The sequence below is a fragment of the Halichoerus grypus genome, chromosome 6 (assembly GCF_964656455.1).
Source record: "Halichoerus grypus chromosome 6, mHalGry1.hap1.1, whole genome shotgun sequence".
NCBI classification, from domain to species: Eukaryota; Metazoa; Chordata; class Mammalia; order Carnivora; family Phocidae; genus Halichoerus; species Halichoerus grypus.
This window is the reverse complement of record NC_135717.1, coordinates 110,793,697-110,821,183: the sequence shown is the minus strand read 5'-3', so window position 1 is coordinate 110,821,183 and position 27,487 is coordinate 110,793,697. Positions and strand designations below refer to the sequence as shown.

General features: G+C 39.1%; 1 protein-coding gene across 1 annotated transcript in view; it reads left to right on the top strand.

Annotated features, from left to right (window-relative positions):
* The first annotated feature begins 11,412 nt into the window (after window positions 1–11,412).
* The window catches only part of ADAMTS20 (ADAM metallopeptidase with thrombospondin type 1 motif 20), a 166,944-nt gene continuing 150,869 nt past the window's right edge, over window positions 11,413–27,487 (top strand). The window contains exons 1-3 of the mRNA XM_036065623.2: window positions 11,413–11,853; window positions 12,410–12,771; window positions 24,396–24,558. Coding sequence (XP_035921516.2) covers window positions 11,763–11,853; window positions 12,410–12,771; window positions 24,396–24,558 — 616 coding nt within the window. The 5' untranslated portion in view covers window positions 11,413–11,762. The remainder of the gene's footprint in view (window positions 11,854–12,409; window positions 12,772–24,395; window positions 24,559–27,487) is intronic.

The following is a 27,487-nucleotide window of genomic DNA, read 5'->3' as shown; positions in this document are numbered from 1 at the left end:
ACAGAGAAAGAGACACAGCTAGAGAGGGAACACAAGCAGCAGGGGGAATGGGAGAGGGAGAAGCAGGCTTCCTGCGGAGCAGGGAGCCCGATATGGGGCTCAATCCCAGGGCCCTGGGATCATGACCTGAGCCGAAGGCTGACACTTAACGACTGAGCCACCCAGGCGCCCTAAGAAATCCTAAAATATTTGTAACAACCAACAGGTTATGGACCTTAACATGCACTATAATATAAAAGGTAAAGAAATTATAAATAAGATGTAAAATGATGATTAAATTCATAAGAATTCTACATTCTCCTGAGAAAACTTAGCACTACATAGTTTAAAAGAAAACCAATGAATTATTCATGAATCCCTTAAAATCGAGAAAAATTTATTAAATTTTCCTTTCCTTTCCTTTTCCTTCCTTCCTTCCTTCCTTCCTTCCTTCCTTCCTTCCTTCCTTCCTTCCTTCCTTCTTTCCTTCCTTCTTTTTCTAACTTATGAGTGAAATATCATATAGTTAGCAATGTGTTTTAATTAAATACAAATATGTTCTTTGGAGGAAAATATATACCTCTTTCTTTCCTTTTTAATTTTCATTTTTATCATTTTTTGAAGATTTACTTATTTATTTGAGAGAGTGCTGAATGCCAGTGGGGGGCGGGGCAGAGAGAGAGGGAGAGAATCTCAAGCTGACAGCCCCCCACAAGCATGGAGCCCAACATGGGGCTTGACCTCGCCACCCTGAGATCATGACCTGAGCCGAAATCAGGAGTCAGTCACTTATCTGACTGAGTCACCCAGGCGCCCCTTTCCTTTTTTATTTTTAAAAGAAAAATTCAATATGTGGTTAAGTGACAGAAAATAGCCATGGAAGGTATTTATTGTTGTCAAAATTTTCCTGATATTTTTGGCTCATTAGATTCTAGTTATAGGCTCTGGTTATTGGATTAATGTGGGTCTGGGGGGAATTAAATATTTAATTACCTGAGGGGTGCCTGTGTGGCTCAGTAAGTTAGGCCTCTGCCTTCGACTCGGGTCATGATCCTGGGGTCCTGGGATCGAGTCTTGTGACGAGCTCCTTGCTCAGCAGGGAGCCTGCTTCTCCCTCTGCCTGCCGCTCCCCCTGCTTGTGCTCTCTCTCTCTCTCTCTGTCAAATAAATAAATAAAATCTTTAAAAAAATAAAAAAAAATATTTAATCACCTGAAATTCTTTTAAAGTTTTTCTACATAGGGGGATGCCTGGGTATCTCAGTCAGCTAAGCGTCTGCTTTTGGCTCAGGTCACGATCTCGGGGTCCTGGGATGGAGCCCCCCATTGGGCTCCTTGCTCAGGGGGGAGTCAGCTTCTCCCTCTGCCCTGCTGCTCCCCCTGCTTGTGCTCTCTCTCCCTCTCTCTCTGACAAATAAATAAAATCATTTAAAAAAAGTTTTTCTACATAGGTTTTCTCTATAGTAAAATATTTCAATTAAAAATGTTTAATATAGTACTGTACATACACATATACCAGAAAAATGATACATAGCATTATGATATGAAAATATACATCATAAGAGTCAGATATATGAACTTTCACAAACCAAATCTACCTGTGCAACTAGAACCCAGATCAAAAAAGAGAATTTTACTGGCATCTTAGAAGTCCATTCATCTTTATTCCAATCTCTATTCTCTCTGCCCCTAGGGTTAGGCACTATGTTGACTTCTAATGGCATTGAATAGTTTTGCCTGCTCTTGTATATTGCATAGAGATTGAATCATGCAGTCTGTATTCTTTTGCGGGGTGCGGTAGGGGATCTGGATCTTTCTATAAACAATATTTTTATGAGATTCATTTGTGTTGTTGCATGTCGTTGTAAGATTGTATATTCTCATTCTTGTTAGAATTCCATCGTGTACATATAGCACAATTCATTGCTCTATTGTTCTATTGATTGGCTTTTGGGTAATTTCTAGATTTTGACTATTGCAGAAATAGTGCTTCTGTGAACATTCTTGTACATCTCTTTCTCCATATTTATGGATGCATTTCTTGTGGGGATATGCTCAGGAGTTATACAGTATTTATGTATGCAGCAGTTTCCAAAGTGATTGTAGCGATTGGTACCCCCACCAGCAGTGTCTGAGAGCTCCACTTACACCAAGTCCTTGTCACCATTTGATGTTTTCTTTTCATTTTTTTTCTATCTTTAAATTTATTCATTTTGCCAGTGTGTGGTAGCATCTCATTGTGTTTTTTATTTGCATTTCCTTCTTGACTAATCATGTTGAGCGCATTTTCCTATGTTGGCTATTTTGATATTTTCCTTTATCAAATATATTTTTAAGTCTTTTGACTATTTTTCTGTTTGGTCATCTGTCTTTTTCTGATTTGATGGAGGTTTTTCTAATGTGTTCTGGATACAAATTTTTTTCCAGATAAATGTATGACAAATAATTTTCCTCACACTTTCTACTCTCCTAATTGTGTCTTAAAAAGTTCTTAACTTTACCATAATTCCAAGCTGATTCCTACCTGTATATATTTAGAAACTAGTCCTTTGTCATACATATGACTTGCAAATAATTTCGTCTACATTTTTTATTCTTCTAATAAATAATAAATAATATTAATATCTTTTGATGAACAGACGTTCCTAATCTTACTACAATCCAGTTTATCATTTTTGGTTGACATGTATTCTTCTAAAGAAAGTTTTCCTACTCCAAGGTCATAAATATGCTATCCTGTTTTCTTTAAAAGTTCAATTGCTTTATCTTTCACATTTAGATTTGCAATCTATCTGGAATTGATTTTTAGGTATGTTGTAAGGTAGGAAATCACATTTTAATTATTATTACTTAAGGCATATGTGCTCATTGTAGAAAAACATGGAAAATAGACATTGGCTGTGATCTACCATCCAAGAATAAAATCACTGTTACTGTGGTGCATCTTTTCACACACAGCTTTTGTCATTATTTATTAATTTCATTACTTTATGGTACTATTATAAAACTTACTATTCATGTTTTTATTCCTCTCAGTTATGTAAACTGAGAATAAGAAGTCTAGTTCTTTTTATTGGAAATTCACTCATCACCCATGACAAAAAAACAAAACAAATCACAAAAGTTTGTCCCTAGGATAGCATGAGTACCATTTTTATTTTCAGCTTCACATATTACAGGCTAACTTCTCAAGTGGACTTTGAATCTTTCTTCTCCTGTGACAAATTTTCCCACCAAAGTCAGTAAAACACATTATTTTTAGTATAACTTGAAGGCCTATAGGTTTTTTCTAACTCTTTCATTTCTGCCAGTATCTTCATCAATTCCTTTATTCTGCTTTCTTTTCATCTTTTACCAATATTTGAATTATTTGCGGAATTAGTTTTTCATTCCTTTTTTAAAGTGATCTAAAATTTGTTGTATCTCTATCCCATATGTTCAGATATATAGCTTTTTATTATTGCTGATTTTCTAAACCAATTTTTCAACATATGTTTGCGTTTTCTACTTGACCCAAGACTTTTAAAACTTCCTCTGTAACAAACTTTGATTTTTCTGCTTTTGTTATTCTTTAGTTTTATTAAACTGTGATCAGAGAATGTTGTCTGAACTACTTTTATTTTTTGGAATTTATGAATGTTACACACTTATACAAAAAGTATATTTTTAAGACAGAACTATTTTATTAATTATATTATATAGGTCTTCCATATTCACACTTACATTCTTGCCCTTTTACTCTGTTGTGAACTGATAGATGTGAATTAAAAACTCTTACTACTAAACTGTTCTTTCCTGTCTTCTTATAATACTCAGTTTGTGCTACATGAGGCGGTTACTAAGATATATAGTTATATATTTATAACTGCCATTTATTTTTATCTTTCTTTTTCATTTTACTCTAAATATTTGCATTCCATTATGTTATTCAACATTTATATCAGTCTTAGTTCTAAGTTAAAATTATTCAAAGATCATTTTCCATCATTTTGCCATAATTCACCCATTCTTTGGTTGGCTGCATTTTGGCCACCAGAAAAATATTCTCTGAGTTCTTGCATATTCAAAACTGTTTGTCTGTAGTATGTATTTAAAGGACAGCTTAGCTGGATACACTCCTTGTCTCACATTTTCTTTCCTTGAGTATATCTATCAAGAATTTCCTTCCTTTATCTTCTGTTGTTGAATGTTGCAGTGGAGAAACATGAATATAACCTATTTATTTTATGCCCATAAATAACATTTATTTTGCCTCACTAGGAAAAAAACAAAAACCAAACCAAAACGAAAACTTCATTTTAAAGCACAATAGCTTTACTATTGATAGCTTTACTGTGTCTTGATGTTGACCATTCTTGGTCAATTCTTTGTACCCATTGTGTCTTTCCAATACACAGATTCAGGTCTTTTATTTCAACAAAGGCACTTTTGAATTATAACTTTAAAACATGTTTTGTTTATTTGTTTGATTTTTTTTTTTCTTCAGAGGCTACTCCAAATATGTGTATGTGGATCCCTAATGCATATCTTTTCTACTTTTTTTCTCCCAAATTCCCCCTCCGTCCTTTCCTTCCTTCCTTCCTTGCTTCCTTCTGTCCTTCCTCCATCCTTCCTTCCTTCTTTCCCTCTTTCCTCTCTTTATTTCCATTTCCATTTCAATGTCACTTTTCCCATTTTTTCCCCCATATTTTCTCCCCCTACACACACACTTTCTATTCTCTCTAACGCTGTTTTCAATTTGGTTAAGATGCTTTTCCTTCTCTACTTCTTTTTTGAATTCTGCTAAATCATATTTTATTTCTTCCTGTTGTCTTCCTATATCTTCCCTGGGTTCCTATACTTCTGATTTAGGTCTGACTTCAAAAGTAATCTCTTCATTTTTTAAATAATCCATAACACAATGGTCACACTTTTTATACACTCCATAGCAAGATTTTTCTGGTGTGTTTTCTTCACCTGTAAATAAATTTTGGTGCTCTTTCCCAATTTCTTTCTTATAATACACTGCATTGGTTGTGTGTAATCCTTTTCAGAAAAACAAAACAAAACAAAAACCACACCTCATCCTTGAATTAACTTTATTTTCCTGGACCAGCTATTTGTTGGGCTGAGATGTACAGAATAGCCTTCTAGCTACTCTCTTTCTCTGCTGTCACAGAGACAGGGTGCTTTCTGTAGGTCTGGCTCCTCTTTGCTATTATTTGCATAGCCTACTTCCTCTGCTTCTCTGGACCAAACATGGTCCAGGAGGACTTCTGCTAATGGACCTGCTCATGTACACAATCTTCGATGTTCCACACAAGGACTGCAGCTTTTACAAAACAGGGTGACCACTCACCATCAGAGGGTTAGTTTTTTTTCTTTTCCTGTGTTACTTGATATGTGTCCCTGCTGAGCTGTCTTGCTCCTTTCTGAATATTTTCTTTACTTCCTTCATGTGGCTTCTACCTTACTTGGTTATTGTAATTGGCATATGATCTGGGAGTTATCATTCTGTTTTCTTAAAAGAAATTTCCAGGAGGAGATGGTGAACCATCCTGATGTGTGCAGCAATATTCACCTTTTAAGTTGATTTTCTCACTATACTCAAACAATATCAAATAGTACAGTCTTGAAATTAGTGCACATACATGTGAAAAAATTCCAGAAGAATAGGGAAAGAATCACCCAACAGAATTAGAAGTAACCCTGCCCCTGGCTCTTACAGGGATGGGGGTAGTGCGCATTCCCACTAACCAGACTGGAAAATCTCTCCAATAATGAGCATTGGGTAAGGTACATGGAATGGCCTTGCTTTGGTAGTGGGGAATAATTATGCTTCGGCTGACTATTGCTTCATTCTTGCTCAATAAATTTTTTTTTTAAGATTTTTTTATTTATTTGACAGAGAGAGAGAGACACAGCGAGAGAGGGAACACAAGCAGAGGGAGAGGGAGGAGCAAGCTTCCCGCGGAGCAGGGAGCCCGATGCAGGGCTCGATCCCAGGACCCTGAGATCATGACCTGAGCCGAAGGCAGACGCTTAACGACTGTCTTGCTCAATAAATTTTAAAAGAAAGACCAGGAAAAGATCTATTTCCAGGAAACCTAACTGCATCTCAGCACAAAACTCAAGAAGATTTATAGGAACACAAATCTATCCAGCACCCACAAAGGTAAAATTCATCCAATCTAAAATTATCAGGCTTTAAAGAAGCAGGAAAGTATGACCAATACTGAGGGGGGAAATCAATTAATCAAAACTGACCAAGAACTGACCTATATTTTAGAATAGACATCAAAAGAATGATTATAACTGCATTCCATATGTTCAAAAAGTTCAGTAGAGGCATGTAAGATACAAAAAAAGGCCGAAACTAAAGTTTTAGAAATAAAAATGACAGTGTGTGACATGAAAGATACAGTGAATACAATTAATTACAAATTAGACATTGTAGTTGAAAAGAACAGTGAATTTGAAGACAGCAATAAAAATTACCCATTTGAGACAAAGAAAGGAGAATTTAAAGCAATAACAGAGCTTCAGAGAGTTGTGGGACAACTGTGTGCTGTCTCATGTATGGATAACTGGAGGCTTGAAGAAGAGAGGGAACAAAAACTTATATTTGAAAAATAAAAAACATACATATTTGTTACAAAAAATAATGCACTGTATGTTACCTAACATATTTAAATAAAATCTGAAAAAAAGAAAAAACAATGACCCCAAATTTTACAAATTTGATGAGAATAATAAACTCATAGTCTCCCAAAACTCAATGGACTCCAAGCATAAGAAACATTAAAAAAAATCACATTAAGGTATACCATAAATAAATTGAACAAAACTAGTGATAGAAAATGTTAAAAACAGCTACAACAAAAAGATACCTTATGTACAGAAGATGAGGACTGATTTCTTGTTATAAAAAATGCAAAAGACAGTAGATCAACAGCTTTCAAATTATAAAAGGAAAATAATCCTTTCAACCCAGAATTCTATACCTGGAAAAAAAATAGTTTTCAAAAATAAACTTGAAATAGGGAGGTGGGGGGATGGGGTAACTGGGTGATGGACATTAAGGAGGGCATGTGATATCATGAGCACTTGGTGTTATATAAGACTGAACTCTACCTCTGAAACTAATAATATACTATATGTTAATTAATTGAATTTAAATTAGAAAAATACAAGACAAAATTAAAAAGGAAAGAAGCATGGTCAAAAAAAGAAAAAAGAAAGAAAGAAAGAACTCATCTCCAGTAGAACCTGCACTACAAGAAATGTTTAAGAAAGCCTTTCAGGCAGAACAAAAATGATACCAGATGGAAATAGCTATTTAAATAACAATAACATCAATGCAAAGTGGGATTTGTAACATATGCAAAAGTTGAATGTATGATGACAACAACAGCACCAAAGTTGGGAGGGATGGAATTGAATTTGCATCCTAGAAGGTAGTCAGAGATAAGTTAAAGATGAATGTTATAAATCCTAGGGTAACCACCTAAATAATGAAAGAGTTATAGCTAACGCAGATTAAGTGAGATGATAGAACACATTTAGTTAATCCAAAAGAAGGCAGAAAAAAAAAAAGAATAGGACAATTAGAAAACAAATAGCAAGATGATAGACTTGAATATAAATATGTTAATTATTATATTAAATTTAAATGGTATAAATACCTAATTAAAAGCAGATGGTAAGATTGGCTGGTAATTTGTCTATTCTTTTAGGTTATATAAATTTTAATACTGGTATTTATTTATACAATGAATAATTACTTTTTTTCTATTCCAAGAGGACACATTTAGTGCTGGGGATACTGCCTCAAACAGCCTGTTTGTAATCTCTCCTCACATGACCCTTACAATCTGGTGTAGAATGCAGACAAGTAAATAAAAAATTAGAACAGAGTGTAATAATTGCTTGGGCAGAGGAGCTTGATTCTTTTTTGCATACCTGGAAATAACAAGGCTTTAAAAATTGACATAATGACCATAGCTTGTACTGTTTTAATTATAATGATGGATAACTTCCCATACTTGCTACAATATATAACGTTTCTACTTAGCAATTGGCCATTTGTAATTAAGAATGGAGCAGCATCTCTGGGATTTCCTGCCAAACCCACTTCTGTGCATTTATCATTTCCCCAGTTCTATCCCCCATTAGGTCAGTGGTTCTCAAGTGGGGCCAATTTTGCTCCCAGGGGACATCTGACAATGTCTGGAAATATTTGGGGTTGTCACAACAGGGGTGGGAGACTATTGGCATTGAGTGAGTAGAGGCTAGGGATGCCGCTAAACATTCTCTATCGAATAGGGCAGCTCCCCTCCCCCCATAACAAAGACTCACTGAGCCCCAAAACTCAGTACTGCCTCAGTTGAAAAACCCTAAACTTGTGTGACCAATTCGTCCCAGTTTGCCCAGGACTTCCCAAGTTTTAGCACTGAAAGACTTGCATCTCAAGAAACTCCCCAGTCTCAGGTACCCAGTGAAGATTGATTACCCTACTTCCAACCTACTAATATTAGAAAAGCAGTTTCTATTCAAATAGCTGTTCCTTTTGGTATGAACATCAGTCCCATACTATAATGTAATAAAAATCATAATCAGCATGAACATGAGTTGAATACATTTTGTCCAATATTATGCCAAGTGTGTTACCTGTATTATCTCTTTTAATCACCTTAACAATTGCATGAGATTACTATTATTACCTCCATTTTACAATTGGTTTACAGAGTTTAGGTAAATTGTTGAACTTTACACAGCTGGTTGTGGTAGAATTAGTTAAAAAACAAGATCTATCTTGCATATAGTGAGCATATTCCTGCTTTGCAAGATTGAAAATATTTTCTCTACACTGTGCCAACCTCACAGCATAACTTGTATTTATAATGATGATTGTCACAATTACAAATCAAACAAAATTACATTTAATATAACTATGGCTTTCATTTTCTGAGTTGTTGCTGGTTACAGCTGCACTACATCAGATTTGAGCTGGTATGAAGAGTATAATTTTCTTATAAAAAGTATGGAATTTGAAACCAAAGAGATTTGAGTCTAACTTGATATATGATCTGGGTAAATTACTTAATTTCTGAGTTCTGTGGGGGAATGTGTAAATGAAATGAGGCAATCTTTCTAAAGTCCCTTGTATAGTACCTATATGTCAAAGAAATTCCGTAAGTGGTAGCTATAATTATCAATGTGAGGAAATTGCTTGATTCAAATGGCATAGATTAGTTTACTCAGGGCATTTTCATTGGGAGAAAGGAAGAGAGACAGACGATATGAATATCATAACAGTTAAGCCTAATATAATGAAAAGACATTGAAGCCAGAAGGGGTTTGTGGAAACCCAGCTTAGTTACTTGGATACTGTATGAAAATGTAACATTTATCTTCTATAAAATGAGGGAAATAATGCTCTTGACTGAACATCATAAAGATTATACCATAGAATTTGCATCTCATACAGCTTCCCATTTCTTTAATAAAGGTAAAGCAGTCCTATTTTTTTAATAAAGATTTTATTTATTTATTTGACAGAGAGAGACACAGCGAGAGAGGGAACACAAGCAGGGGGAGTGGGAGGGGAAGAAGCAGGCCTCCCACTGAGCAGGGAGACCGATGCGGGGCTCGATCCCAGGACCCTGGGATCATGACCTGAGCTGAAGGCAGACGCTCAATGACTGAGCCACCCAGGCACCCCTAAAACACTCCTATTTTTAAAACAGAATTTCCAAAAAACTAGAACAGGCTGAAAATCAAATATTCCATTGCAAAAACTACTTTGAGTGACAAATATTCAGTAACAGAAATGAAGTATTTATTTTGCCTTCATTAAGTAGATAGCAGTTCTATTTTCTGTTATTTGTATGAGGGAAAAGGCATGGCTCCTGATGTAAAGATACATTTAGAGCTGCAATGTAATTAAAATGACTCTAAATTACAATGTACTGAAGGTAACCACTAAATAGACAGGTGTGGGTAAAGTCTGTTTTTGTTTTGTTTAGAGTAACAGTATGGTTAACTTAGGGGAAGAAAAATTAGATGTCTGTAATTCTGTGATGGATGAAATGACACTTGTGAGGAAGGGGTACAAAAAAAGAGAACTGATTGTGGAAGAATGACCATCACTGAGCTGGGTAATTTCCTTGGTAAAAGTAAAATTAAACTCTCCTTCCTCAAACGAGATTTGTTCACATCGGTGGTGAACAACAGATGGACCAAGCATACCATAATAAAGCTGGAGGCATGCCATGAGAGGTCAACTCAAAGTGAACAGAATATTTATTGTTGAGAGTTCAGGGGAGAAAGGGCAGCCAGGAACTAAATTGAGAGTATATTCCTTTGTGTTTGTGAAGATTTACCCATATATTCCTTTACTTTTTTTTTCACATTCTTTCTCCTCCTTGGTTGGATTTCAAGACCATCGGACCCCTTCCTCCTCTTTTTTTTCCCCACACAGGCGACAGAGAGAAGCAATATGGAACCTGCAAATCAAACAGGTGGATTTGAGAAATGAGAACGTCGTTCTGAAATGACACTGCTTTCTGCTGCTACTGAGGTTTATTTAATTTAACAGACACCAGGTGACACAACGGGATCCAGCGCTACAATAATTGTTGAGAATGATGAAGATAATTGTGGAAACGTGCGGTCGTTTGGATATCATAAAGAGTGGACATATTAATACTGTGAAACTACCAGCAGGAAGTCTCGTAAAATGACACGCAGATACAATGGCAGGGGCAGATACAAGTTTTGTGGGGCTTGACGTTTCTATAATTTTGGGGGGGGGCTCTTTATACAAAATTAAGTACGAAGATGAATATTAAAAGGGAAAAAAATCACAAGTGCTGGAACTGTGGAGACTGAGATCCTTTTCATCTCAAATTTCTTTAGACAACTGCCAGAAATTCACCCCCAGAAGTGCTTGCGGACTGCAACCTCACATTCCCCTCTGCACCTATGATGCTCTTAAACTCCCAACAACTCCTAAAACACACAGGGGCCCTTCATTGAGACCTGGTCATTAAGCTTCATTGGAGTTACCTCTTGCCTACAGAAACTTCCCGCTGTAGCTTATTTTATCTTGCTCAAGAAGTCTAAAATTACCGTGAAACATAAATAACAGAAACTTTCCAACCGATGCTTTTCATTTCATTGTAAGAACTAAAAAAACCTCACACACCTATCACCTATCTGGACCTCGACCTCACACTGCTGGATGATGTCCAGCTAGCCCTCGGACTAGGCACACCACGTTGCTCTCCCAGAGCTGGAGCCCGCTGGGGACCGCACTCCGCGTGCGGCTGGGAGTTGGGGGCGGGCTGCACGCGGGAGGGCGAGCCCGGACCGCGCCTCCTGCTGATTGGCCGGGCCCGGCCCCTAGAGGCGGGCTCTCCCCCGCGGTCCCCCGGCCTGGGGTGGCTATATTGGCACCGTTCCTGCTAGGTTGAGTTGCTTCCTCGCGTTGATCTGGACTTAGGGAGAAGGCGTTTGAGGGCAGTGCGGGCGCAGGAAGCGGAGCGAGGCTGCCGAGAGCGAGCCGGGAGCTGTGGGGCTGCAGTGCGATGAAGCAGCGGCTCAGGGAGCGGAGGCTGGCGGTGTGGCGAGACGGTCCGGCCCGGGGCCGGGACTGCTGCTCCGGAGGCTGCTGAGGCGCCGCGGCGGTCGGCGCAGAGCACGGCGGGCGAGAGGGAGGAGAGGCTGCGGAGCGCGGGGAAGCCGGGCTGGGCGGCCGGCGGCTCGGGTTGGCCTCCGGGGTTGGGATCCCCCGGGTGGAACCATGCGGGTGGCCAAGTGGCTGACGGGGCTGCTCTACCAGCTCTCGCTCTTCATCACCAGGTCTTGGGAAATTCACTTCCACCCCAGGCAAGGTAAGGTCACTGCGGGATGCCTCCAGCAGCGAGGTGGGGGCGAGGGCCCCGAGTGGGACAGGCGGACGGTGCGGGGTGGGTGACTCAGCCCCGTTGTGAGGATCCTGGTCCTGCAGGGGCTCGCGGGACTCCGGGATCAGCCAGCCCCAAGCATCCCGAGAGGTTGCGGCTGCGCCGGGTTTCGAGGAATCGCGCGCGCTGGGACCGGTCTCGCTCCTGGGACCACGCGGTGGGGGCGCGTGGGGGCAGAGAGGCGCGTGCGCCAGGACGGCACCAGTTGGCGGCTGGGAAGCAAAGAGGGATGGGTTGTTCGGGGCCAAGAGTGTCAGGGGCTTTGCTTGGGAAGGTTGGAGCAAGTCGGGGCTGTGGGAAAGCAGAGCACGTGTGTGTGTGTGTGTGTGTGTGTGTGTGCGTGCGCGCGCTCTCGCCAGCTTGTGTGCATTTGTCGTGCCCCCGGGTGTATTGGGACCTGGGGCGTTTGGTTGAAGTTTGGGGTCGTGGAGTTGGAAACGCGTGTGGACGGGGGGGCTCAGTGGCCATATTTCTGTGGTTGTAGAAGCCCTGGTAAGGACGCTGGTCTCCTACGAAGTGGTGACCCCCGCGCGGGTCAATGAGTTTGGCGAAGTGTTCCCTCAGAGCCACCACTTCAGCCGGAGGAAGCGCAGCTCGGAGGCGCTGGAGCCCACGCCATTCAGGACCCACTACCGAATCAGCGCCTACGGGCACCTCTTCCAGCTGAACCTGAGCGCGGACGCGGCCTTCCTGGCCGCCGGCTACACCGAGGTGCACCTGGGAGCCGCGGCGCGCGGGGCGGAGGAGCGCAGCGTGGTGCCTCCAGATCTCCGCCACTGCTTCTATCGAGGCCAGGTCAATGCTCGCGAGGATCACACAGCGGTCTTCAGCCTCTGTGGAGGACTGGTAAGTGCCCTCGGGCCCCTCCGGCGTTTTTCTTGGGATCCAGTTAAGGGCTGTGTTAATGGAGTTGGTCAGTTGGGTTTTTCCAAGTTGGTGGTTGGTGACCCCAGAGGTCAGAGGAGGTTATCAGAGGGATTAGCACCTAGATGAACCCAGGCCGGAGGCCACTCTTTCTTGCAATGGGGGTGGGGGTGGGGGGTTGGAGGATCCGTAGTCTCTACCTGCTGCAAAATTGACCCCTCTGTGCAAAGCTGGGGAGACTCCTGAAAATGTCAGATCTTGAGGGAGTGAGTCAGGGAGTGGCCCTTTGGAGCCTGTGCCACACGTGAAATGTCTTTTCATTCAGGAGGGCAGTTGACTTCACTGACACACAAACTCCTGACCACTTAAGCACTCCCATGAATTAAATCTCCTTGAATTTAGAAGGAAATGAATATATATAAAATGAAAATCTCAAAAGGAAAAGTTGGTTTTCTTGATCGTATGGGGATGGCCATAGAGGCTGAATCTGCCCGTGTTCAAAATGCACAACATATGACAGCATCTACAAAGCCCTGGTGCTAGCAAGTAAGAAATGATCATTAGAGTGACAGGAGTAAAAAATGGAGATTTTGTGTAGGGGAAGAAAAAAACTTTATTGTGGAGAGAGGAAATGAAATAAAATAGTGGGTTCTTTGTGTTTTGTTCCTCTCCCTTGAAGGCAGAGGTTCTAACCTTTTTTTCTCTCCTTAGCCATAAACTTCTTCAGTCTGGGGAAACTTAGGACATTTTCTCAACGTATTTTAAATGCGTAAAATGTTAATTGGCTTCCTTTTTAGTACTAACAGTAATCAAAATGCTACAAATACTACAACTTATGGTTTCACAATACTCTTCATTAATGCATTAAGTGATCTATTGGGGAGGGGTCTATTTACTGTGGTAGTGATAATGAGTATAAACTCTCCAGATAGCTACATCAACTCTGATACAAAGGTATCTTATTGATAACAAAGTTACAATGTCTGTGGTTTTACCTACAATAATAATTAAAGGAAATGTTAAGTATCAGAAGTTAGTGAAAATAGGTCTAACACTTTCCCATCTAAGTTTATGAAACCCCAGGTTTTAATAGTTTCGTTAAAATAGATACTTCATTAACTCCTGATTAAAGACCTGTTCAAGAAGAAACAACTAGGAATTTGGTTACTGGATTCTAGCATTCAAATGCAATGCTTCCTCTCAGGTTAATTGATGTAGGATGCCTTGGTGTGAGTTTTGGTCATTACTAAGTAAATTTGGAAGGTCTCCTTGCTCTTTTTTCATGCTACTTTGAGCTACAGTTACATGGAATGCCTTGAACAATTTCCTTCTTTTCTGCCATGTTAAATGTAGAAAGCTTGCAACACCAGAATGGCAGAAACACTATTTACACAGCCACCTATATATCAAAGGAAAGAAAAATATTCTTTTCTAGAACCTTTCAGAATGGTTAGCTCGTCTGGAAAATTCTAGATTTACTACCACAATTTGTCATGGTTAATATTTTCTTGATTTAGTATTTCACGGCATGGAAAAACATTCCAGATGGGAAGCATTATTAGTCATGTTTCTGCTCATGTTGATTCATAATGCTGGTGTAGTTCAAATTACTACTCAGTATCCCCTTTTTGAAATCAAGAAACAGTTGGAAATGTTTTTAGGTCTTGACTGGAGTTCATCCTCACCCATTACTGTGCCAGTTTGGATATAGTTGTCTAAGTTATACATTATTAATCTGACTCATGTATACACTTTGCTTTTGAAAGATTTATTGCCCTTATCACACTTAACATTTTAAAAACTTTATTTTATACCTATGTGTTTTAATTTCTTTGTAAGGCTGCATTGAGGACATCAGTCATGGTAGAGATAGAATTAGCTATAGATACATAATAGATACTAGCCATGTATTTATGACTGTGTCCTTCTTTCTACCGAATCAATCATTAACTTCCTTTAGAATAATGGTGTCCTCAAATAGCTGAACCTCTGGTAGGTCCTATAGTCCATTTGTCATTATATGCAATTCTTCTTAGTCTTTAGATTTGGATAAAGTTGTTGTACTGACAACCTGGACCAGCTGGATTGTTTGCAGATCAAGCTTGATACAATGCCTATGAAGTTACTACTGTTAATCTTCTGGCCCTGCTCCTTCTTGCTTCCGGACTGATATTTGACTTTGTGTATGTGACTGTGATCTAGCTTTGACCTCTGTCAGTCCATTAAACATTAAGATTGAAGTTTACTGAAGGATTGTTAGAGCCAGACTTAAAATTTAGAGTTCTTTTCTAGTTCCTTTTTTTGCTCTAAGTTTGCTTTTAATTATAAATGAATGTTGTATTTTCCTGAATATATTGAAATGAGCATGTGATTTCCTTTTTTTTTTTTCTGTTGTGTATTGTCCCCTACATTGCTAGATTCAAGCATACATTGACTACTGATGAAAACTGACCCCATAGCAGGCCATAGTGTTTGTCCTGAGGTCATTGTTTGGGAGGAAGGTAGAGAGATGATCCTTCAATTCCTCTAGCTGAATTCTAGGCCTGAGAACTCGTGGCCTCCTTCGCTCAGTTGAGGCTCCTGGACGTCCCTCCTGGGCTCTCACTGGTGCTGCCTCTCCCTGCGAGGTCTGGCTGCAGCACTTACCTGATCTGTCTGGCAGCTGCACTTGTGCAGCCCTTATCAGTCACTTTGCTTCTGCTGCTGTACCGTCACCACACAAGGTGGCTTAGTGATGCGTTGGTAACCTTCCAGAACCCTCTACGGGTCTGAAACCCTCCCTGGCATTTGAAAGTCAAGGGGGACTTAGTTCTTCCCTTTACCAAATTCTGCCACACCTCTAACTTTGTGGGGGTGTATGTGGGGGGGTATCCCTTTCAGAGGGTCCCTTCCCTGAATCCCACTTAGCATGCTGAAGCATTTCTTTTGGCAGTTCCCTTAAACTAACATGTCTTCTGTCTCTAGGATCTTAATCCTTGGTGGAGAAGTTGGCACATTGTACATCTTGTCGTGTTTCTTATGTCTCCCGTCCCCCTTTTCTTCCGGGAATCCATGAAGTTCCCCTTTCGAATCTTGTTTAGTTGATCAGTTCCCCTCCCATCTTCCCACTTCAGGTAGCATCTACCCTCTCTCTGGTGGTTCCTGAGGAATGTATTTTAGAGGAAGGGAATGAAAACCAAAATGCTTTCAAAATATCTATGTGCAATCATTTAAAAAAAAATTGACACATGAATTCCATTTAGTGGAATGCTAGTGTTGCTTTAACCCTCAACATGCAGACTTTAATTTCTATATAGTTATTTTTTTTTTCCCATTCTTAGAAGTCTTGGTATTTACATATTTCACTAAATCACTGAACCCTGACTAGTACTTTTAAGTGTTTTGGGCCAAGAACCAGAAGGGTCTGCCAGAAGTCTTGTTTCATGTGTGTATAACTTCTGCTTTTCTGTTTAATTTCTCGTAAGTATAACATAATTCAAACATGTCTGAACAGATTTTTTCATTTGTAAAATCTACAGTAGATATGAAAATGGAACTGAATCCCAAAGTTACCCGCAAGTCATAATGGCTCATCAGACTTTTTTAGTCCATTGATAAACTGTCACAGAACGTATAGTTATCAGGTCTTAATACCTCTATATTCAACTTTAAGCTTGTTTTCATGGTCCTATTCTCAATCTTCTCATAATGTTAGCACTATTGCCAAAGTAGAGGTCAGTATTTTAATGAGCTGAATTTTGGGTGTATATTGTCAGGATGGCACGTATAAATTATACAGAGGCTTTTCCCAACAACCTCTGTGCCTACTAAGCCTCTTCTCATATTACCCATTGGGTTCCCTTCTTCCAAAGGCCCTCAGGGACTAACACGACTGCCTAGACTGTTAACTTCACTATTTTTTGGTGGGATTTGAGGCAATGCAGTCTTTTTGGTTGAAAGAAACCGTTTCCAGATGTCATAAAACCAGACATTGCGTCTGGCTTCTACAGTGTTCTCTCTTCTGCAGTAACTTGCAGTGGTGCTGTGTACTTTTTTGAAGTTTCTCCTAACCATTCTGCAGCATATCAGGCACTAATGCTCTGATTATTCAGTTGCTTTAGTGATTTCTGGTTCAGTTTCCATACGGTTATTTCCTATCTGTGTCTTTACTGGTTTTGGTCTATTCTGGGAAAATTTTCTGAACTTCCTATTTGCCCACAACTAACACAGCCCCAGATCATTACATATGCCATTCTGTATTCATAATTTTTTGTGGAAAAAATTCACAAGGACCTCTTAGTTATTCACATACTCCATCAAGTACTCCAATACAAGGGAGAATTTCTTATGCCTCTTAAAATTCTAGTCTTCGTCTAGGTCTCCAAGAAGCAAATGACAAGATGGGATTGTGTGTGCAAGCATTTTATTTAGGAGAAGTGCCCATGTCAGAGAAAACAGAGTGGTGAAATTTGAAACAGGGAGGACGAGAATGCTGGGTAGAGGCATCCAGGCCTGCTGGGGAGTCTAAGCGAGGTTCAGCAGAGCTTGCCCCAAGCCAGATTGGGCTGGGAGAAGAATCTCCTGCCTAAGGATGAGTATACCTTTAGTATTGTCACACTCCATTACTAAATGGGAGTAGCACTTGAGAGAGAGATGGCTGGGCTGCAAACAATGATGGGTTTTAAACCCCAATAGCTGGGACTCCTGGCCAATTATGCTTAGCGTTCTCAGGGCCACCATATACTGACACCAGGCACACAAACATTTGGAGTCTGTTTGATGCTGTTGAGAGGAATATGGAAAGTGCTGTGTGAACTTTGAGGAAGGAGTAAGGGCATTGAGACCTGTGCTGGAAATAGGACTCTCAACTGGACTTTCAGGGATGACTCCATGTGGATATGGAAAGTCAAGGTTTGCTTATGGCCCTGTGCAGCTGGAAAAGCGGGTGGATTGGGAGGGGAGGGTAAGGCAGACCTCACATTAAGGCTTGGACTCACTGTGAAAGAGTGAGGCTGGAGCTGGGATGGTGGGTTGGTTTCATGTGGTAGGAGGGGCCTCCCCTAATGCAGTACTGTGAGGGGTATGGGGGAGGCAGAGAGTCACTGAAAGCACCACTCTTTTAGTGTACCATGGGTAGGGAAGAGGAGCCCCTTGAAATAAAATGGTTGTATCAGCGAAGGGGAAGAGTGGGTGCCTATGGAAGGTATGCTACTGTAGACCAGAGGTTCTCAACTGGGGGCAGTTTTGTCCCTTGGGATTCTTGGTGATGCTTTGGAGACCATTTGGGCAGTTAAAATTGGGGGTGTGTATAGTGGATGCTCCTAGCATCTACTGGCTAGAGGACAGGGATGTTGCTAAACTTCCCCCACTGCATAGAACAGTCTCCTACACAAATAACTCTAAATGTCAGTGCTGGAGTTGAACAGCCTTGCAGAAGACACATTAGAATTTTGGACCCTAAAAGGAGATCAAAATGATTTTTGGCTTACTTAAATGGTAGCATGATCCTGTGACCATTAACCAAGAAAGATAATGACAGAACAGGTGGCAAGTAAGAGCTAGTTCTAGAAACATGTGTTTGGTTCCAGAATAGGTTTATATATTATTCACGATACTTTGAGTTTATATTTACTTTGTCTAGAATATCCTTTCTCTTAAACTCTTAATCCTTCAGATCAATTTTAAGCCTTTCCTTTTCCCTGATCTTCTCTAGACAGAGCTGACCAGAACTGCCTTTGTTCCACTACTGGACGACTCCTTATACACCATATATTGAATTGTGGTTGTTCACACTTCTACTTTAGATTTTAACTGCAGAGATGATTGTAACACCCAATACAGAACATAAAAATGCTCGATAACATAGATGGATGAATGAGCTAAAGCAGCTTTTAATGTGCTAGGTAATTAGGCTAGTTCTTTACATCAGTCATGCAATGCAAGAAAATTATTTTAGGAATTTTAGTTGAAATACTTGGACATACATTAAAAAATTGTGCATAGGTTAAGTCTTAGGTATCTAAGTGGTATCATTCATATGGGGTTATATCGTACCTTGTTACCTGAGTCTTTATTGTTTTGCTCATACTTCCTGTTTTCTATAAAATATACTTAAGCTATTCAATTCATACTACTATTCAGGGGAAGAAAGATTCTTTTTTCAACAAATACTTAGAAAGCATTTATTATATACTAACCACTGTTAGATACCGGTGGTATGATAATGTCATTATAAGAACATTCAAATATTCATGAGCTACATGAGTGCTTTATTAGCACAGTAATAGCATGAAGCCATATGGGCTCTTGTCTACCTTAGTCCAAAAGTGACACACTACTTCTGTTTACATTCTACTGATGCCTGGCTCTACTCAGATGCAAAGGGCTAGAAAATGAGGGGCAAGTAATAGGACCAGGAGCAAGAGAGAAGAGATACTGTTGATCACCACCAGTCTTTACCACAGGCTGTCCTTTTATTCATCAAATGTCCATTTGTTCTCTTCCTACACATCACAGTCATCTTGTCTACAAGGAGACAACCTCACAGAGGCACTGTCTTTATCCCCAGCCCTATATACAGCATGACTGCAACCCTAATCTTAAACTTCCTGTGGAAAGAAGAGGCACCTATTAGTAACTGATTTATAGCAATCTTGGACTTCTTCTGCAGAGGGGCTGTGGAGATCTACTATGGCAAGAGAGTCCTTTGATTCCCTTCCTTGATTCCTCTTTCTGGGAAGTCCAGTCACCAAGGCCTCTGGTTCTGCTCTCTGCGAGGGTCTCCATGGCCACATCTAAGCTTCCGGGAGGATGCTGTCAGGCGGTGGGAGTGGGGACAGTTTTCAGGAATGCTGAGGTAATTGAGGGTCTATGGATTATGTTACAACTAAAGCAGTCAAGGCTTCTTTAGTCTAGGCCCATGGTTTCTTTGACAACTTAATACCTCAAAAACTTAGTTGACTTTTGATGGCAGATCAAGTTTTGGTAATTGCTTCAAGTTAGTTTTCTGTGACAGTTGCCAAAGTCTAAAAGGCATTTATGTTAAATCTGAATGTTAAGCATATCTCCTACTGAAAAGCAAAGTATCGTATTCTCACCTCACCAATAAGCTCGGTAGAAGTCCAGCTGTACTAAAGTAGAACAAAACCACAGTATATGGTAAACTTCAGGGGAAAATACAGTGGGAGATAAGAAAATGAAGAATATTTGCCTAAATAATTGAAAAGTACATATGTTAATTGTAAATCATAAGAAACTAGAAAAAAACAGGCTATAAATATGACATGGTCTGGCAGGTGTATGATATGTGTCCTTCTAGATTTTACATATTTTCAAGTAAACTTGACATAATATTTCAACAATCGATCATGAAGATATTTTCATTGGGGCGCCTGGGTGGCTCAGTCGTTAAGCGTCTGCCTTCCGCTCAGGTCATGATCCCAGGGTCCTGGGATCGAGCCCCACATCGGGCTCCCTGCTCAGTGGGAAGCCTGCTTCTCCCTCTCCCACTCCCCCTACTTATATTCCCTCTCTCGCTGTGTCTCTCTCTGTGAAATAAATAAACAAAATCTTAAAAAAAAAAAAGATATTTCCATTATACACCTACAAAACAGTTCTGAATGATTTCTTACAAGTTCTTAATTGTTATAATTTTAGGTTTTATGTATCCAGATATTTCAGTAAGAAGTCAGGAGAGACTGTCCTGAGAACCACTCCCTAGATCCCCAAGAATGTTGACCATTCTTTCCACTTTTAGTGAGTTCCTATAACTTCAAAAACACCTCTGTGCCTACAAGAAAGAGAACTATTACAGAATTTATTCCTTGTTATTGATGTTGCTGGGACACTACTTGCATCACACTCCCTTGGCTACCTAAGGCTTAGGTGGATGAGTTCAGAGTCCTTTTCTTGACACTTACGAGCAAGGATTGGTGAGAGTGTTCTCTTTTTGGGGGAAGTATAGGTAGTGCATTTTTTCTTTATTGCCCCTTCTCACTTCTATACTGGAGATCTGGAGTTCTCCCATGGAAAGGGGAATAAGGAATGCTGCTAGAGGAAAGAAAGCCTCCTCTTCTTGAAAACCTTAGAATTTTCTACTTCAGCGTTGTGGAACCAACTAGATTTTCTTCATATTGTTGATTCATTCAATGCGTGCTTATGTATAATACGCTATTTCCTAGGTTTCATCAGTGGTGTTATAATGAACTGTTTGGGAGAAAAAACCTTACGCATCGAATGGAGGATCCCAAAGTAAAAATGAATCTGAGTTCATCTTCACGATCTTTCATTACATAACAGTTACAGTCTGCCTAGGGGAAAAAGGGTGGCAGTAACATCTGTGTTTTTAGTGGAGAATTTTTCATTCCATTTCAAAATCATTGACGTTTTAACACCTTGCCTTTCTCGGGAAATTAGGTAGATTTATTTCTATTTTGCTCTATAAGTCATGGAATTGAGAGTCCGATATGAAGTGACTTGCCCAAGTTTCTGTAAGTGCAAACACAGGACTCCTATTCAGGCTCCTATTATAAATAGCATTAAACTGATTCTCATTATATGACTTATGAATAACTACCACCATGAAGACTGAAAAACTTAATTACTGGTGATCCAACCCTGAAATTAAAATCTAATTTTATTAATTGAGAGCAATTTGTTACTAAAATTCTCAGTGGAGGCTCTAATTGCCATACTCAATCAGACATTATTTTTGAATGTTCTGTAGTTGCCAATACTAATGTGATAACTGTAAACAATTTGGGAAAAGCGTCCAAACGATTTATATATTCTACTTGTTTTTACTCTTTAATGAAATCTGAGTACATTATTGGTTGTGGCTATAGTACATGTGTTTGCCATGTATTTGGAAAAAAGTATGTATAAATGCCACAATATGAAGTAACATTTTGGAAAAACAATTACATATATAAAAATACTCTAAACATAAAAATTTTGACCCATGAAAATAAATTGGAACCAGTTGTATATATAATCACTTACTGCCTTTCAGTACAGCTTGGCAAATAGATCATTGCTCCAATAACTGGGAAACCCTTGCCCAAGTGAAAACTAGTTTTGCTGCTTTTAATAGTCCTTAAAAGAAAGTGTCTGGAATTTGATTGGCATTTCTCACGAATCAAATTGCAGTGGCCCTCTGCAGATAGGCAGGTTGCTAAAAATATGGCATGATCTAAATATAATTCTATGAACCACCTGTTTTAAGTCCTCCAATTTCTTACCAGGTTCCTTTCCAAGTTGAAAAAAAAATGCATCCTTAAGAGCCTTTAGGCAAAGCTCTAATACTTTTACTTGAACAGAAAGTCCTCTGCAACAGGGTGGATTATAGAAAAGATGGTAGAAGTAACATAAGTTCTTCATGGATAAACACAGAGCAGTCACTTTGAAGACCGATTATTCTTGAAGTATTCTAAAACATAAGGTTCTTGTTGAAGAAAAGCCTTTGACTTATAAAGGCCATATTCTAGCACAACGTAAAAGGAGGTTCTGATAGACTCTGGATAGAGCTGTTCTCAGTCCATGTGGGAATTCAAGTTTGACCCCTGTGCAGCCTTATTGGAACATTAGGATAGAAATATAGAAATTAGATCTTAATCCAAAAAGAGTATAAAAATTTCCAAGGTAGATCTTCAGTATAGCTTGGGAAAAGTAGTTTTGTATTCAAAGTAGTTTTGTAGATGCATTTAGATATGTAATAAGCCACCTCATGTCTATTGGTATCTTTTACCAAGATACAATCACATTTCCCTTCTTCAGCATGCTTTTTTAAAAAGGCTGAAAGCAATTTTTCCATGGGTTCATTTACTCAGGTGTCAAAAATAGTGTCTTTGTTACTTATAAGCATACTTGAAATTATTTTTTCTGGGAAGCTACAGGGAGGTGGAATTTTGTTATATATTGAAAATAAGTGATTTGTAGTTATAGTTGGAAAACAGGAACTGGTAGAATTAGATATGCTAGAGCATAGGCCGCTAGAAGAGTATCCAAGAAATAATTGGAGGTCTTTTTGTACACTACATGGAATGTTTATTCTTTGTAACCACAGAATATTCCACTGTATGGCTATACCATACTTTATGTAAATAGACATGGTCAGTGGTCTTTGAATTGGGTCTGTTTGCAGTTTTAACATTTCTGGAGTCATTTTGATGAATCCTATTTTACCAGAAAATTATCTCTATCATAAATTCTCCCTCACTGTCTATTTTTTTGCTTTCCTCAGGCATTGGCATCTTGTAATCTTTCTCTTCCAACTGTCATACCATTGCTATCACTATAAATCCAGTTCTTTTACCTCTATTCAAGGTTCCAGCCTTTATCTTAGAACTGCTAGTTTTTTTTTTTTTTTTTTTTGGCCACCATCTATAACACACAATATGTATAGGCAAAAGCTCTACTCTTATGGAACCTGATTTTAGTGAGTAGTATCAGACAAAAATGAGGTAGTGATAATTGCTTTGAAGAATAATGAAACTGGGTAAAAAGGATAGATCTAGGAGGTGGGGTGATGAATGTCGAGCAGAAACCAGTGGGGGGGAGTGCTTGAGGCAGAAGTTTAAGTGCAAAGGTCCTGAGGTAAGCATTTTCTTGTCATATGTGAGGAATATCAGAGGCACCAGGAGCTCTAGAATGAGCTAAGGTGGAAGTGGGAGAAGTCACAATTGTTGGTCACCTGTGTGTTTGGAGGGACATTGGGGGAAGGGTGGGCACATCAGGACATTGTAGACTATGGTAAGGACTTTGGATTTTACTGAATGACTTAGTCATGTTTGTTTGAGTCACATGATCTAGACTTGAGAAATTACTGTGATTCCTCCATAGAGACTAGACTAGGGGTTGTTGGTTTATAGAGGAAACAGAATGTGAGGTTAGATCATGGATGTGGTAGTAAAAATTTTCAGAAGTGGTTGGATTTCAGTTATGCCTTAAAGGTTGAACCATCAGGATTTGCAGATGAATTGAATGTGGGATGTTAGTATGGGCACAAGAGCCTATCCTTGATTTCTCTAAGAACTTCTGGCCTGAACCATTGGAATAATACTGTTGCCATTTAGTGACATAGGGACCATTGGAGAAAGGGCAGGTTTGGGCTGAAAATCAAGAGTTTGGCTTTGGACATGTTCAGGTTGAGAATGCTACTATTTATGTAAGTGGAGATGTTGAAAGGCAAGTTAGATAGTGGATTCTGGAATTCAGAAGGTAGGTCTTCGTGAAAACTCCGCATTGCTTACAAATCCTAAATTGCTAGCATCACCTTTAAGAGCTCTTATCGGACCCCAGACAACCTTAAGTCTTGTCTCTCACTCACTGCCTTTATAGACCAAGCCAAACAGGCTTTCTTATTATTAGAATGTTTGATCTTGTGACCTATGCCATTGTTTATACCTGGAATGCTGGTCATCTCAACTCTGCCTATTAGAACACTGCCCAGTCTTCATGACTCCGTACATAAGAGCATGAAGGGAACCACGGAAAGGAAATGTTCTAGTCAGTGGATGACACTTAGTGAACAGACTTCTGGAGGTCCTGCTTCTGTGTGTGCTCACTTTAACCTGTGGCACTGCATGCTTTCCCTTAGTGACCAAGTTAATTATTTTCTTTGTTTTCAGATGGGAACATTTAAAGCGCATGATGGTGAATATTTCTTAGAACCTATAATGAAGGCAGATGGGAGCGAACATGAAGATGATCATAACAAGCCACATCTTATATACAGACAGGAATTAAAGAGCAACTATTTTCTGCAATCTCACAAGCCTTGTGAAGTTTCAGGTAAACTATGAAGTAAAACTTTTTTGGTAAAATTATACTATTTAAGTATTTCTCTAGGTTATAATTGACATATCTTCCTTAAATATGGAAGTATGATATTTTAAACAAATTTTCTTGGCCCATGAGGACCCATTAGAAATTAGTGGCTGTGGGCAATTTTGTAAACTAAATCCAAATCCAAAAAAGTATTCAGTATGGGATTTGTAGCAAATAATCATAAACTTCTTACTTCAATCAGTTAGTCACACTAGTATGCTTTTTCTTAGCAAAAGTTTAGATAATTGAGCAAGCTAAGTAACAATAACCCATTGCTCAGTTTTGTACCCTTTCAACTTTATATGTAAAAGAAACCCTTTTATAGTTGTCTCACTCTTGCTCAGCATGGTTTTTGAGGTTTATGTTGGTGTGTGCGGAAGTTCATTCTTCATTGCTATGCAGTATTGAGTACATTACAGTTCATCTATCCATTTTCCTATTGACCAACTTTTGGGCTACTTGCAGTTTGTCATTATTATAAACAATGCTGCTGTGAATTTTCTTGTCCCCATCTGCTGTGTTTGAGGTTCTCCCAAGTATACACATAGATAGAGAATTCCACATTGTTATGTAAAATGGTTTTTGACTTTATACTTCCACCAGCATGATGTATATTTTTGATTTTTTTCCTACAAAATTCAGACTAAAGATTTATAATGGATTAGAAGGTAGGAATCCTAGGTATCTATAAAGTATAAATCTGTTGGTAGTAAAATATTTGTGCATTGAAGTCCTAGTAAGAGTTGTGTCCATATATGTACATGAATCTTCATATCCTTGTCATTCTCTGAAGAATGGAGAAAGGCACCTGCAGTTATCATCAAAGTACAAAATCTAGACAAAGGAGTGGGATTAGAAAGGATTTATTTGAGATTGTAGGTGTCCATAAACTATAGTTCCAAACACTGCAATGCCGTCTGTTTTGGGATATAATGATATGTAGGCCTTTGAAGGTTTTCTCTGGGAATGCACTTCTTAACCTTTGCTATTATAAGAGTGCCATTTTGGAGTGGTTCTCACTGTGTCTAAGGCCGTGTTTTAAATCTATTGACATAATAGATGCCTTTCTTATGCTTTTAATATGAGCATAAGGGTTTCATTTTTATGGCTTCAAAGAAAACACAAATGGGTACAGCTTCACAATAGAATTCTACAGAAGGCAGCTTATGCTTGTTCTGATCTACCATTCAGGAGCAGCTTGTTTAATGAATTGTTTAGCTTCTTAAGAAAACCACCAAGTAGACACTCTGAATGCATAAATGTTTCACATAATGATATGCAGGGTTTTGCATTCACACTTAGTGTTCATTATCAGAAAGAGAATGGTAACAAGAAAAGCCAGAGTCTTGTTTAAAACATTTTTTATACTAAAGATTTATTATAAAAAACACAAAAAAATAGAAAGCTATGGAATTGTTTTTTAACCACAATGTACTTTTCCACAACATTTAATTACTAAAACACTGAAGGCAGTATCCATTCTTTTCAATTCTTAAAGTACCTCCATTTTAAAGTATAATTAACATACATATCTTTAATCACAAAGCAATCAATTAATGGCCTAAATAATTAGCTGCTAATCATCATTTTGTTCGTGAAAATGGAGAGTTGTGAATGTAATTAGTAAAATGTTGTCAAAGGCTTTTTCTTCCCCAATTCACACACTATTCAGAAATACTTGCAGGATCTTATATTCTATAGCTGAACATTCATGAGAACCTCTTCAAATAGGTTGGCTTAAAGATTTAGCATATGAACCAAAAAGGTTAAGTGGAAAAGGAAAAGTCATTTTTTCCATACGTCTGTTGATCGTCTTAATTCATTATGACCCTAAAATGTTGCAATTCATAGCAGTTTCAGCCTTGGTGAATTAGGTTGTTTTCAGCATCAGATTTCACCGTGTGCCTTGAGGCCATACAAATTATATTTGGTAGCCAAACCTAGTTATTGTGGATACCAGGCTCCCAGGTAGACCTCAGACATAGTCTAAGTAAAATTGAGTAGAAATGGCAAAACACACAGAAAACCCGTAAGGTGAGCAAACAACTGCTGCACCCCCCACAACACTACCACCATCTACCCTAACAAAACTAAGACCTCAGAATGCGGGAGCTCTGAAAAGGTTGACAGGAATGAAAAATCTTATGGATTTTAAGTGTAGTTCTATTGCATGTCCTCCAAGGCAGAGCAGAGAGAAACACAGAGAAACTGTGTTTCTCAGACCCAGTAAGCCCTGCTCCCTTTCTTCCACTGCCACTCTGTCCCTCTCATCTCCGTGTCATGGAGTTAGGAGCTTAAAACATTTGTTCTATTAAACAGGACTTGACATGAGTGAAAATGAAATGTCCTTCAATGGGTTTTAGATGATGTTGGCCAGCTTTAAAGTTTCTGTGCTTTTCCTAGTTTTTTCTAAATTTATTCTTTCTTAGTCTTTGAGTCCCTAATATGTGCAAAGGATTGTACTGGGTAAGACTTGAGTGATTCTCTTCATTCAGGTTCTCAAAGCCCAGTGGGCATAAAAGAACACAACAGAAATCACAAAACAACCAAGGCAGCCCTGTGTTAGGAGCAATATTGTATGCAGCTCAAGGGGCTGAGAACAACTGCTCTGGGTTTTTACCAAGGAGGTGATATTTAAACCACTTAATCTCCATCGTGAAGGCTTTCTAAGCATTTTCTAAGCAAAATAAAAAGGGTGGTCGTAGAGGGGGACTTGCATTAAAAAGTACCCAGGATTTGTTTTGATCAAGTATGGTAAAGTGACAGACATGGAGATAACTGCCTTTGAAAGCATTTACTTAAAATTTGCAAGCGAAGGGGACATGCCCCATGACAAGCCACGTGAGGAAGCATGTGGGTTGGTCAGGAGGCAGAAAGGAGTGTGGGCAAAGCA